We start from the raw sequence: 11,857 nt of genomic DNA, 5'->3' as shown, positions 1-11,857 counted from the left end.
GAGGCACGAGTGCCATCACGAGGGTATGGTGGCACAGGGCCCAAGACTGCCACAGTGACCTGCTGCCTTGGTGAAGCCACCCTTCGCCACCTCAAAGCAAAGAGAGATGATGGCTCTTGAGAGAGTCTCTTCCCTGGTGCCCACACACCATGACAGTGAAGAGAAAAGCTACTTTGGGGATGTGGGGGTGAGAGAAGTACGAAAATCAGAACTGGGAGGAAAATCAGACATAAGTGAGAGAAAACTCTGACAGCAGTGAGGGAATGAGCGGAGGGAAGCCGCAGCCCAGGATAGGTTGGGATAGGTGGGTGGGTGAGGAAGCCCTTCTCCCGACGCCCGGGAGGGACAGGGCGGGCGGGCGGGAGGCGCCGGACGCGCTCCGCGCCTGGGAAGCGCCCGAGAACGTGTGGCCGGGGCAGAGCTGGGGGGCCGGGGAAAGGGGAGGGCGCTCCCCGGCTCCCTCCCACCCTCTCCGGATAAATGGGCCGCCGGGAGGCGGCGGGCGGGCGGTGCAGCGTGTGGAGGAGCGCGGCGCGTCCCCATCCCGTCCCCGTCCGGTCCCTGTCCCGTCCCCCGTCCCGCCCAGCGCTCCCTGCCGGCAGGGCCGCCCCGCGCACACGGCCGCGTCCCCGCGGGGCTGGGCGGGGGGATCGGGCTTCGGCTTCCCCTCCCCGGGAGCGCCTGACGGGCGGGCAGGGCCGGGGCCGGTGGAGGGGAGGCGGCCGAGGCACCCCGGTCCGGCCGATGCTGGCGCTGCCCCGCGCAGCACCGGGTTCCAGCGGGCTGGTGGCGGCGGTCGGGACTCAGGGGGGGCCCCCCGGCGTCCCTTCCCCTTCCCTCCCTCCGCGGCGGGCGGCCCTGGAGGATTTTCTCCCGCCGCGGCCCCCTCGCTGCCCCCCAGACATGGTAGGTCACCTCCAGCTGCAAGGGATGGACGAAAGCCTGAAGGAGAAGAGCCGGGAAGGCTTGCTGGACAGCCCGGACTCGGGGCTGCCCCCCAGCCCCAGCCCCCCCTTCTACTCGCTGTCGCCCGGTGAGGGCCGGGCAGGGGGCAGCGGCGGTGCGGACCCCCCGGCCCCGGGGCACCGGCGAGAGGCCAAGGACGGCAAAGTGGTAAGAGCCAGACCCGGGCGCCGGGCTCTGTCCTCTCCGGGCCCCGGGGGGGAAAGGCTGGCCGAGCCCCGGCGTGGGGGACAGGCAGGAGGGCGCCTGTGCCCGCTGCCGGGACACCCCCGGCCGTGTCCCCTCCGCTGGTGGCCGGGGGCTCTCGGGCTGCCCGTGGCAGCTGCAGTCCGGTGTTGGCACCGCCGCTGCTGTGCCAGGCAGGGCTTGGCCCAGTGCCAGGCGGGGTTTTCGGATACGCTCCCAAGAGTGTTGGCAGTTTGGCTGGGTAAACTCGTAATAACGGTGTGGGAGCGAAACCCAGGTCTGAAACAGGCTCCCCTGCCTTACCTTCGGAACAGACAAGTGTAACTGCTCCTCAGTGACACTGCGCTGCCTGGTAGGTGCAGGTTGGAGCTGCATCCATCCGGACCGAGGCAGGGGCATCTGGCTCCCAGCCATCCTGGCATCCCACATCTGTTTTGTGAGGAGCGCGTAGCCACCTTTGCTGAAGCCCTGGCTGAAAGAAAGACAGAACTGCCTGTTAGCTGGGGCAGGGTACAGATGAGTGTCCGAGGAATTGGGACAGGGGCTGGGGCAGGCCGTGGCTGCCGCCCTTTGCTGGAACGGGGCTTTGTGGAGTGAAGGGTTGCTGTTCTGACGGCCGAGCGGAGCAGGGGTAGTGGTTTGTAAGCTCAGCTGGCAGAGCACAGCAGATTTCGGTCAGCCTGCTGCAGTGCCAACGAAGCGGTTCACTGTGGACTACTATTTGGGTAGATTTATTATGACTATTATTCTGTTTTATTTGTTTATTTCTATCCATGGGCTATAAAAACTGTTTTTAAAACACAAAGTTCAGAGTACAAGCAATGGTGGTGCAGGCTTTTAAAGGATGATGAAAGTTCTTCCCTAAGGCTCTTTAAAATTTTTTTAAACATATATAAAAGATGTTTGTAGGTGTATTCAACACAGTTAATTGGCTTCTATATTGAATAGAAACTGTGGCACAAATCTTTCTATGAGAAAAATTTACCTACCTGTGGATCAGTGACAATTCAAAGACTTCTTCCCCACAGAAGCATTTTGCAATGACTTGTCACACCCTCGTGCACTTTCTCAAGTTCTAAGGCTATTTTATCATATTATTAAAAACTGCCTTTTACTCCTGAAACTGCCAAAGCCTTCCCCATAAACAGTGACTCCTCCTCACCAGACTACAGTGGGGAGAGTGTGAGGTGTTATTGCAAAAATCAAATCCCAAAACCTACTCACGCCGCGGTTCCAAATATGGAGCCTTACCTGCAGATGCCTGGGGCGTGTGTGCCATCTTGATGGGACTGTTTATGTACAAAGAGTTACCCATACACCTCTGATTTGGCAGGATCAGGCTGTTGCTATGTATCTGTAAAATAAAATGTGGGAGGAAGGTGAATGAAGGCTGCTGGACCAGAAAACAGCTGGGGTGGAGGTGTCTGCAGAGCTCTGTAATAGGGATATGACAGTTTCTGTTCCAGTAGTATGAGAGTTGGCCACCACTCCACCCAAGAAAGCCCTTAGATATCGAAGATGAAAGAACAGGAGAAAATTTATTTCAGCTCATGGGCTATTAGGACTGAGAGTTTTAGTACTTGACTCCTACAGGGGAAAAAAAAGTTATTCCTGTGATATAGGTAAGGCAAAAATAGGTTTTCCAGTTATTTTGATCATAAATCAACATTTTACAGAGTTCAGAGAAACTCACACTGTAGATGCTTCCAAATTTTGTATCGCATTGCAAGGGTAGCCCTTGGTTCCTGCTCTTAGAGGACGGGTTCCATACATTGGGAGTATTTTCATGCTTTTAGGAGGTACAGAAGGTTACAGGGATCCAAACACTGAAATCACTTGGACTGTATTGTTTGGAGTGGTGCTGGACTGTGCTCTTTAACTGTGTTTGGTGCACTGCAAAATAATGAAGTAAGTAGGAACTTTCACTCTGTTTGACTATACAGAGAGTTTCACTTCTTCTCAGTTCCACCCTGCGAATACTGTGCTCGCAGCTGTTATTAAAGCAGGAAAAATACGAAGAGCGTTGCTTGCTTCATACTTCTAAATTGCAGTGTCTAATTAGCTTTAATCTTGCTGTTTAACAAGGACTTGCAGATCTATGAGCAGTTATGCAATCCATGAATGTGCTTCTGTTTAACTCTACTCCTCTGCAGTTCATCAGAGCATGCAAAATTGGCAAATCAATAATTGCAGCTATTTGCGCACCAAGAAATGCCTTTTTAAATTGCCTGTTATATTAGTGTTTGTTTTGCTTACAAACATGACAGAGCCAAGAACGCAGCCTGCACTCTTTGTGTTAGAATACTATAAAACCTTATAGAAACTCAGTCAGTAACGGCCAAAGTTCCAGTATGTACAGTAACAATAAATTGCTGTCAGGTGAAGAAAACAACATTCCAGATCTGCAGGAAGTATTTCATACTATTCTTTGCTGCAGAACTATCAAACCACCAGTCTGAGCCCATTTGGTTCATTTTGCAGTCAGCTATTTTGCTCCAACTTCACAAATATGTTACAGAATTTTTCTGCTCATGCCGACTAAAAGGAGATTGCATGCCCTTATCGAGGACTTTCTTGTGTTTAAAATCTGTCTCTCTCTGCTCTGTGTTATTAACTGTAACTCTGAAAAAGTAAACTCTCTGCTCTTTAATAAGCACAACTTTGTTTCAAAGACAATGCACCATTTATTCACATTTAGCCAGCCAATTTGGGAACAGCTTTGGGATCCAAGAAAATATGAAAGGCAATTTAGGGCCAGAGTCATAAATACCACAAGTTCAACACCATTTAGGGACTTTTTTTTTTTTCATTTTACTTGCAGTGAAGGAGAAATTGGCTTTTATTTCTTCAAATAAAGTCCATATAGGGAATTTGTCAAGTGTTTTGTGCTTAAGTGCAAATATCCTAAGGAAAATAGAAGGTGACTTTTACCTAGTTCTGCCTCTTAAATCTGAAACATGATTAAATTGATTCTTATGACTTGGGTTACTGAATTCTCTAGGCTGTGCCCATAAAGTTGGGCCAAAAGGAACATAAATACAATGAAATAAATCTCTAATAATATGCACAAAGAAGCAGTTGCTGAAAAGGTAGAGAATGAAATGACATCAAAGTAGCCAGATCTGCTTAGAGTTTTCCCTGTTGTTGTTGCCCTGGGATATAGTTTTAGGCTAAAAGAACTGTTTTTTAGGCTGTGTTGAAATAAATGCTTTGCATTCATCGGCACAACTCCTAATGGATATTGAGGGAGATCAGGATCACATTCATCTGCAGAACTATCAATTGTACCTTCTTGAAGCAGCAGACTTTGTGTTCCTTCCCAACAGTGAAGGGAACTATTGTCACTGCAACAAGTTCCTTTTCTTTGAAAGACTTTTAAGTATTTGTGCATTCAACCTGCCTGACTGAGCACTGACTTCTGTGGGACTATATCCTAGTGAATCGAGCTGCAGGGATATAGGGAATTTCTACTTACATTCAGGAGCTTGTTGGACAACAGTGTGGTGCCAGAATCAATCTCGTGGTGGGAGGAGTTTCCAGCTTCATCTCAAGCACAGAGGAGACATTGCCCCTTGGCACAGCCTTCACAGGCATGGTCCCAACAATGGGATTTGTGTCAGCACATGTGCCAACCCTGCTGGATTTAAGGCTGATATTAAAAAAACCCAACAAACCCAGAACATCTCCTCCTAACATCCTAACTAACAAAGCCCTCGGGCCACAGAGCCAGCATCTTGTCCTACACTGGAAGTGCCCAAGGAAGAACAGGGGGCTGTCTTGTAGGGGCTGGGTGGGGAACATGGCCATTGAAGGATTTCCAGGCAATATGTAACTTCCAGACCTGCCAACACCTGCAGTGAAAGCACACGTGAACACCCCAACCTGAGCCAGCTTGCAGCCTGCACGAGGCAGGTGATGTGATTCTCCAAGGCCACATGGGTCCCAGCAGCTCTGGGGAAAGCCCCAGGCTTGTGTGGGAAGCAAGGCACCCATCTGGCACCACAGCAGGGCTTGCCTCAGGGGTTGGCGTTGGCAGCCTGGCATCCTGACCCACTTCTGAACCACTCCCACAGGGCCAGATCCTGCAGGAATTCCCCCGGCAGGGGTTGGTGGTGGTTTCAGTTCCACACCTGTGGCCTCTGCCTGGCAAGGGCTAACCCCACCTGCCTGTCCCCTGTCCCTCAGCTCCATCAAGTTCTGGACATGTACCCGCTCCTCTTCCTCCTTGGTTCAATGCCAGCTGCGAAGGAGAGGAATGACTCTGGGCCTCACCTGATCTGCAGGCTGTGACAGATGTCCCTTCTGGGCAGATCAGGGAAACGGGCATCAGGATCTTATCATCTACTCTGAAAAATGTGGCTGTGATGGCAGACATCTAGGGTGATGTCTTCTAGCTGTTGAATTTCCATTGCGTCCCTGCATAACCCTGTGGACAGTAAGCAAAGCAGCACACATTTCCCACTTGAAATAAAAGAGGGAGATAAGCAGGAAAGATGTAATTCTTTGAAATAATAAAGCCCTGCCTTCTACCTGAGGTTTGCATTTACTGTTATCACCTCCCAATATAATCTCATCCGGCTCTAGTATAAATTACTCGTAATGTGCAATACGTGTAGATACTGGGAAAATAAATGGTCTGTTAAACAAATATTGCTTATCTTCCAGAGCAGAGAATGTAGATGTGTGTCAAATAACTCAGCCAGATCTTTCATTATAGCTGTAAATAACAGCTGAGTAAAGTGACATTTTCATGGACCTGACATGTTACCATAGTGGGAAAATGTGGTGAGAGATTTGCTTATGCCCTGGCTAACTTAGGAGCTGGGAATTTGGGAAGCCATATCCTGTTTGTAGCCCTGACACTTGGAAAACCGTTTCCCCTTACAGTCCCTAGAGATCTAATGCCACATCTTAGTGCCTTCGCCATAATGACCGTAGCGAAAGGAGTCGGTCAGTTCTGGTTCTTCGTGCTCTCTGGGGAAGCGCTTTGGAGGTTTATGTATTTCAAATCACATTAATTTCCTTTCCTTTTTTGCTGCCTGGAATTTGAAAGCTAAAGAACAGTCAGTGCTGTCGTTTAGCTGTAGGTTGAATTCCGTTCAGCAACCAATTTTATCTGTGTTTATCTATCTGCTACTTGCAGAAAGCAGAGTTTAGCTGCCCAGGCCGTTACATGCCTAAAAGGCATCAGAGGGAAGAGGCAGAGGGAAAAATGCAGCCGAACAAGAAAGCACTTCATCTTTTTAATAATATTGTAACTCTTTGTTGGTTGAAACAAATTATGTACTGGAAAGGAAATAAAAATAATAACACATTTACTGCTTACTAGTCACCTTGGATCTGTTTTGAGGGCATAATGTCTACACATGGAGGTCACTATTTGATCTCTCCAGTGTCCTTCCTTTCCTCTCCTCAACCTTCCTGGACTACCAGACTACCTCCTGTCCAGGCATGTCCCTGCACAACCTGACAGGGTTGTGGTGGCTTTTGCAGAGCTGTGTCTGGTAAATACCAGCACAGCTCCAATGACCGAGGACAGATGAATCAGGTCTCCTACTGCAGTGTTCCAAGAGAGCAACTCTTGGATAGACAGACCTCAGCTGTGCATCCCTTGTAGACAGCCTGGTCTAAAGTGATGTGGGCTTCTCCTCTGCACCATCAATAACCCCCAGTAGTGGCAGCAAGCTCTGCTTCCTGCCAGCCCATCTGTGGTGCTGGACAGTACAGAAACCTACCTTATTTGTGAGGTGTCCAGAGATCACCGAGTGATTGCTAGAAATGAGCCAGGGATCATAATTTTTTCATTCACTGCACAGCAGTCCAGTGCTCCTCTTCTTTCAACCATTCCTGTGCAGAAGAAGAAAGAATTGAATCAGTATTTTTTTGACAGGAAGAACATTTTTGTTTTGTTTTTACCTTAAAACAGTTTGGAAGGAACTGGTATCAAACTCTTGCCAAAAAGCCAGCTTTTGACACGTGCAAAGCATATAACATTTCAGCCCCAAAGACAAATCTTTTGGAAAGCTCACATCCCCTGCTCCTTGCTTCCCAGCTCCAGGTGAGGTGCAGGAGCCGACATTTCAGAACATCACTGGAGGGGAAACGAAATGTCACCTGAAGTGCCTTTCAGTCCCCGCTGTGTAAAACCTGTGCTTACTGTTTAGTGACCCCTTCATGCTGTGCAAGCAAATCAGTTGCTGTTTGTTGAGCACCGTGCAGCGTTCTACAGATGATCTCTATTTTTAGGCCATGCCTTGTAAGTTATTTACATCTTTCATGTGCAGACTTCCAGGTCACTTCAAGGTTTCTGACCTGCAGCAACTCTTGCTACTACTTGTGGAAGAAAAGTGTGAGTCCGTAATGGTATTGACAGGCAGTAGAAGTCCTGGCTTTGGCTTGCCAATGTCCACAGTTGTTCCAGGTTTCTAAATTAGGCCAAGCCTGCAGTTCTGAGGTTGGTGCTCATTTATAGCATATGAAATGCATTATGAAGTGCTTGTTGTCACCCTTCCCTACCCAGAGCAAGGTAAACTATAACCCACAATGGAAATACTCTCATCACCACTCCATACAGAACTAACCTGGAGAAGATTTAATCCTGCTCTCACCAAGTTCAGTGGCAGCTTTTTGACTCTGATTGCTTTCAGTCACGCATACCAGTGCCTCCATTCCTCCGTGCATGCTGGTATTGTTTCTGCAGCATGTTCTTGTTTCCTGCTCCCTGCTGTGGGACTTGTGCTTTCCACGGACGGGTTGGCCGTGGTGCCCGCGCTCTGACCGAGCGGCACCCCCGGCACAGCGGGCTGGGGAGTCTGTGCTGTACAAACACTGGGGGCCAGCTGCCCCAGCAATGTGCCAGCTAAGACACAGAAAGGACCTTGCCTCCCACATCCTGGGGATGTTTAGAGCACACTTAGTGTCAGCATTTGTTAGCAAGAAGTGTGAAGACTTGTTTGCCTGAAAGCACTGAAACGGCTTCTTTGAAAACACTTCTTTAAAGGAGGGACACGTATCCCCAGCCTGGCTTCCTTTGCCAGTTCAAGCACTCTGCAGCTCTCTGCAGGTGAATCCCCAAAAGGGCAGCCTGCCTGCTGTTCACAAAGCCCATGAGTGCCTGTCCACATGGTGTTTGACTCCTGCACCCAAATGAACCTCTTCTCACATAAAAGATGTCGTTAGAAAGAGCTCTGGCCATGTGCAGACTGTTAAAAGCTGGATATCTGCACCCTTGTGAATTGAGGCTTGTCTGATATAAACAATTCACATTTCAGAAGCAAAGAGCTTTATTTACGACCAGAAAGGCTCCCCTTGCCCTGCCCTGTCAAGAGTGTTGAAAGCAATCCAGAAGTGAACTTTGCCTTTTGGCCAGTGTTTGGTAGGAAGGGTAAACATATACATACATATATATATATATATACACATATGCACATATATTTTACCTTTGTAAATACTGTCCTCCTTTGACAATGGAACAGAAATACTCAATGAAAAAGAGAGGTTGGCCATTTTACTTTATAGCACTACTTTACACAGTAGTAAAGTGCAGGGATATTTCAGTATGGAAAGAATAAACAGCTTTGTGGCTTTGGGACACAGAATTGAAGGGCTTGGTGAATTCAGATGGAGCAGTGACATTTTTTTGACTTAGCCTGAGGCAGAAAGTCCAAGCCACAAGAGAAAACCAGACCTCAGCTAGTGGGAGCTGATGCTGTTGAGTGGACTCAGCAGGGCTTTGCCAGTTAACACCAGCTTGGGGGACACTCTGCTGAGCATTTGGGGACCTCCACAGTGTACAGGGCAGGGCACAGGCTGCAGAACCTCTCCCAGTGCTGCCAGTAGAACCAGGTCACAGCTCCAGTGTTGTTTCCTGTGCCACCCAATCAGAAGATGCTGGGGCACGTGGAAGGGAGAGGCCTGGGATGAGCAAGCCAATACAAGAGCTGTGTCCTCAGCTGCTGTCAGTGGATTCTGTGAGTCCTGAGATGCTCTTGCAGACTTACACGGGTGAAATGTGGCTGTGATTGTAGCACATATGGCCTCTGCATGGTAGAAAGTAGAAAACTCCATGAGCTTTTCAGCCTTCTAGAGACCCTGCACAGAGGCTGCCAGGCATCTCCTTTAAAGAAAGCCCATGTCCCTGTGGGTCATAAATATCTGCTGACAGAGAAGTATGTGCAGGGACTGAAACATGCAATGACATTTTTCCAGGAGGGCAGGATTAGGCTTAATTAGCTGCTGGGCTTAGTCCAGGCACCAGACACAGGATCTCTATATGTGGGAACTGATGTTTAAGAGCACCTCAGTATAGAGAACTGGGATTACTCATTTCTGTGGTGGGCAGAGGAGCTTAGGCTGGACTGTGACGATTTGTCAGAGTAGTAACTTCAGGGTGCAGTTAGTCTTTAAATCCAGTTTTTGGTGTCACGAATTGGAACAGCTCCATTCATTATAAACTCCTGGCTTGAAACTGGTTTCCTGCATTGCAGAGGCCACAAGGTGCCCCAGTGTCTCACCCCACCCTCAGCTGTGCATGGTTAACTAGAATATCCCTTGGAGCATGAGAGCCATTTTTGGCACAGAGACTTCAGCAACAGCAAGTCTCCCACTTCCTCTGCTAAATCAGTGTAAGATATATATATATATACACACACATATATATACATATGTATATATACATATACACACACACATATATACATATGTATATATACATACACACACACACACATATATATACATATAAATATAAATACACATCTCACTTAAGTAGACCTATATCCTTTAAATCAGCAGACTGAAGCCCTGTATCTATGTTAGGTCAGATGTGGAGCACTTTTCCACATCTGGTGCACTCTGGTGCACTTTGAGTGTTTGTAAGACTTGTTAATTCATAATAGTAAAGGTAATATCAGGGCTAAAGAAAATCCCCAAACAATTGCAATTCCTATAAGAAACAGGAAAGGAAGAAGGAAAAGAAGGGCTAAATTTCAACGAGCAGATACCGCAGCATGGAGTGCCAGAGATCTGGGCAGAGTCACGTACCTGGGAGGTGTTGGTAGGTGAGGGCAGCCCACAGTGTCGCATCAGGCTGCTCAGCTGCCAGCCACAGCACATTAGGAACCTCATCTGGTGTGTCCCACTTGCTGTGCTCTCCTTTCCTGCAGATGCCTTACCTGCTCCTGAACCCGTCCATGCCAGAGATAAGGCCTCGAATGCACCCTGTGTTTTTTGGAGAAAGCATTGAGGTCAGCCCTGAGCCCGTGCAGGAAATCAGGTACAGATGGGATTGGGTGGGTAGGTGGGGATTTCTGTGTTTTTCCTGATGCTTTTCCTTTTGCCAAAAATTAAAATGTGTTTATGAATGGGAGTCATGGTTATTTTGATGGGAAGGGAGGGACAGGTGGGAGAGTAAAGCCTGAATTAAAGACACTGACAGCAGCAGAGGTGGAGGGGAGGAGGCAAGAACTGGAGGGAGGTTTTAACAGAAGGCAGCTTTCCTTCCAAGGCCAGCTCAAATCCAAGGCTATGAGACAAAACCATTACCATCTGTGGGCTTGATAGCTCCACTAGCTAATCTGATAGTCTTCATACTGTTCCCAGATGACTTGTATCTTGAGAAGAAGCAACACCCTTATAATTGGCACCTGTTTTTGTTAGCCCTTGCAGCAGAGAAAGCAACATTAGACCAGTCCATAGAGACTGAATGAGCTCTTCCTAGTGAGAAGATGGTCCCTCAAGGCAGTGATGGAGATGTTTTGTGGGGCTGGTGGATAAACATCGGTCTCTGCTCTTCTTTTCCTCTTTTGCTGGTGTGGAATGTACTCCAAAAACAGCCTGGAGCAGTTACACACAGCTTGGGGCAGGGACAGTGGGAGGACTGTAAAGCAAATTCCCACCTCCCTCAACCTATGCAACGTCTCTCTGGAAATGTACCCCAGTAAATCTCTGCTGGCTGAGGAACTGCCAGCGGGCATGTTTTTATGGTGATTACATCTGAGTCTTGTTTTATGTGTGCTGAATGACTTGCTTACACCCTGGCTGTGCAAAATACATTACGGCAGCTCAGATTACACTCAGTGCACAATCAGTCAGCCCCCCTCCGGGTGGAGGTAATGACGAGCACACACCCAGCTTTTAATCTTTTTTACGTGGAGCTGCACATTCCTTGGCTGCTGATTGCTAGAGGAGCGTTTGGGGAGCAGAGAAAACCAGTGAAAGTCCTGCTGTTCCTCGTGGCTAGGAATTCTAGGGAAAGCCCTTCACGTGGCCTGCTGTCTGTGGCCTGCTGTCCCTACATCCCTTGTGGATGCCTGCAGAAAACAGGCGGGGTAGTGACATTCCAGGTTTTGTGGGTTCTTCATGTGGCTGTTCAGGTGGTCACTTTCTTTGAGACCAGTGGGGCCTGGGTATTGGGCAGCCATAGCCTGCAGTAGGCCAATGCTTTACCTTCTCTGTCACCATTGCTTGGATTTTCTGTAGGCTCCAACAAGCAACCTCACTCCTCATCTCCCAGCACTCTGAGTTTAGCTAGCTTGGGCGTCTTCGTGCTCTGATGGCAAGGCACTACAAAGAAAAAAGACAAACACACAGCCTTGACAGCTCAACAAGTCCATTACAGGGTGTTTGCCTCCAGTGTAGCTCTCAGGGCTGAGCTGAGGTTGCAGTGGGGCCTGTGGAGAAAACCAGAGGAAGAAGTGGGTGGTTTGGA

At 48.7% G+C, this 11,857-nt stretch overlaps 1 protein-coding gene across 2 annotated transcripts in view; it reads left to right on the top strand.

Annotated features, from left to right (window-relative positions):
• Nucleotides 1-592: 592 nt before the first annotated feature.
• Nucleotides 593-11,857, top strand: part of LOC113951434 (refilin-A-like) — a 29,318-nt gene continuing 18,053 nt past the window's right edge. For both annotated transcript variants that reach the window (XM_027652410.1, XM_027652411.1), the window contains exons 1-2: nt 593-1,113; nt 10,314-10,423. In XM_027652410.1, coding sequence (XP_027508211.1) covers nt 745-1,113; nt 10,314-10,423 — 479 coding nt within the window. In that variant the 5' untranslated portion in view covers nt 593-744. The remainder of the gene's footprint in view (nt 1,114-10,313; nt 10,424-11,857) is intronic.

Source organism: Corapipo altera, unplaced genomic scaffold (genome assembly GCF_003945725.1).
Source record: "Corapipo altera isolate COAL_440 unplaced genomic scaffold, ASM394572v1 67, whole genome shotgun sequence".
In the NCBI taxonomy this organism is placed as follows: domain Eukaryota; kingdom Metazoa; phylum Chordata; class Aves; order Passeriformes; family Pipridae; genus Corapipo; species Corapipo altera.
Note: the sequence above shows the minus strand (reverse complement) of the source record. Positions and strands in the feature narration are given on the sequence as shown.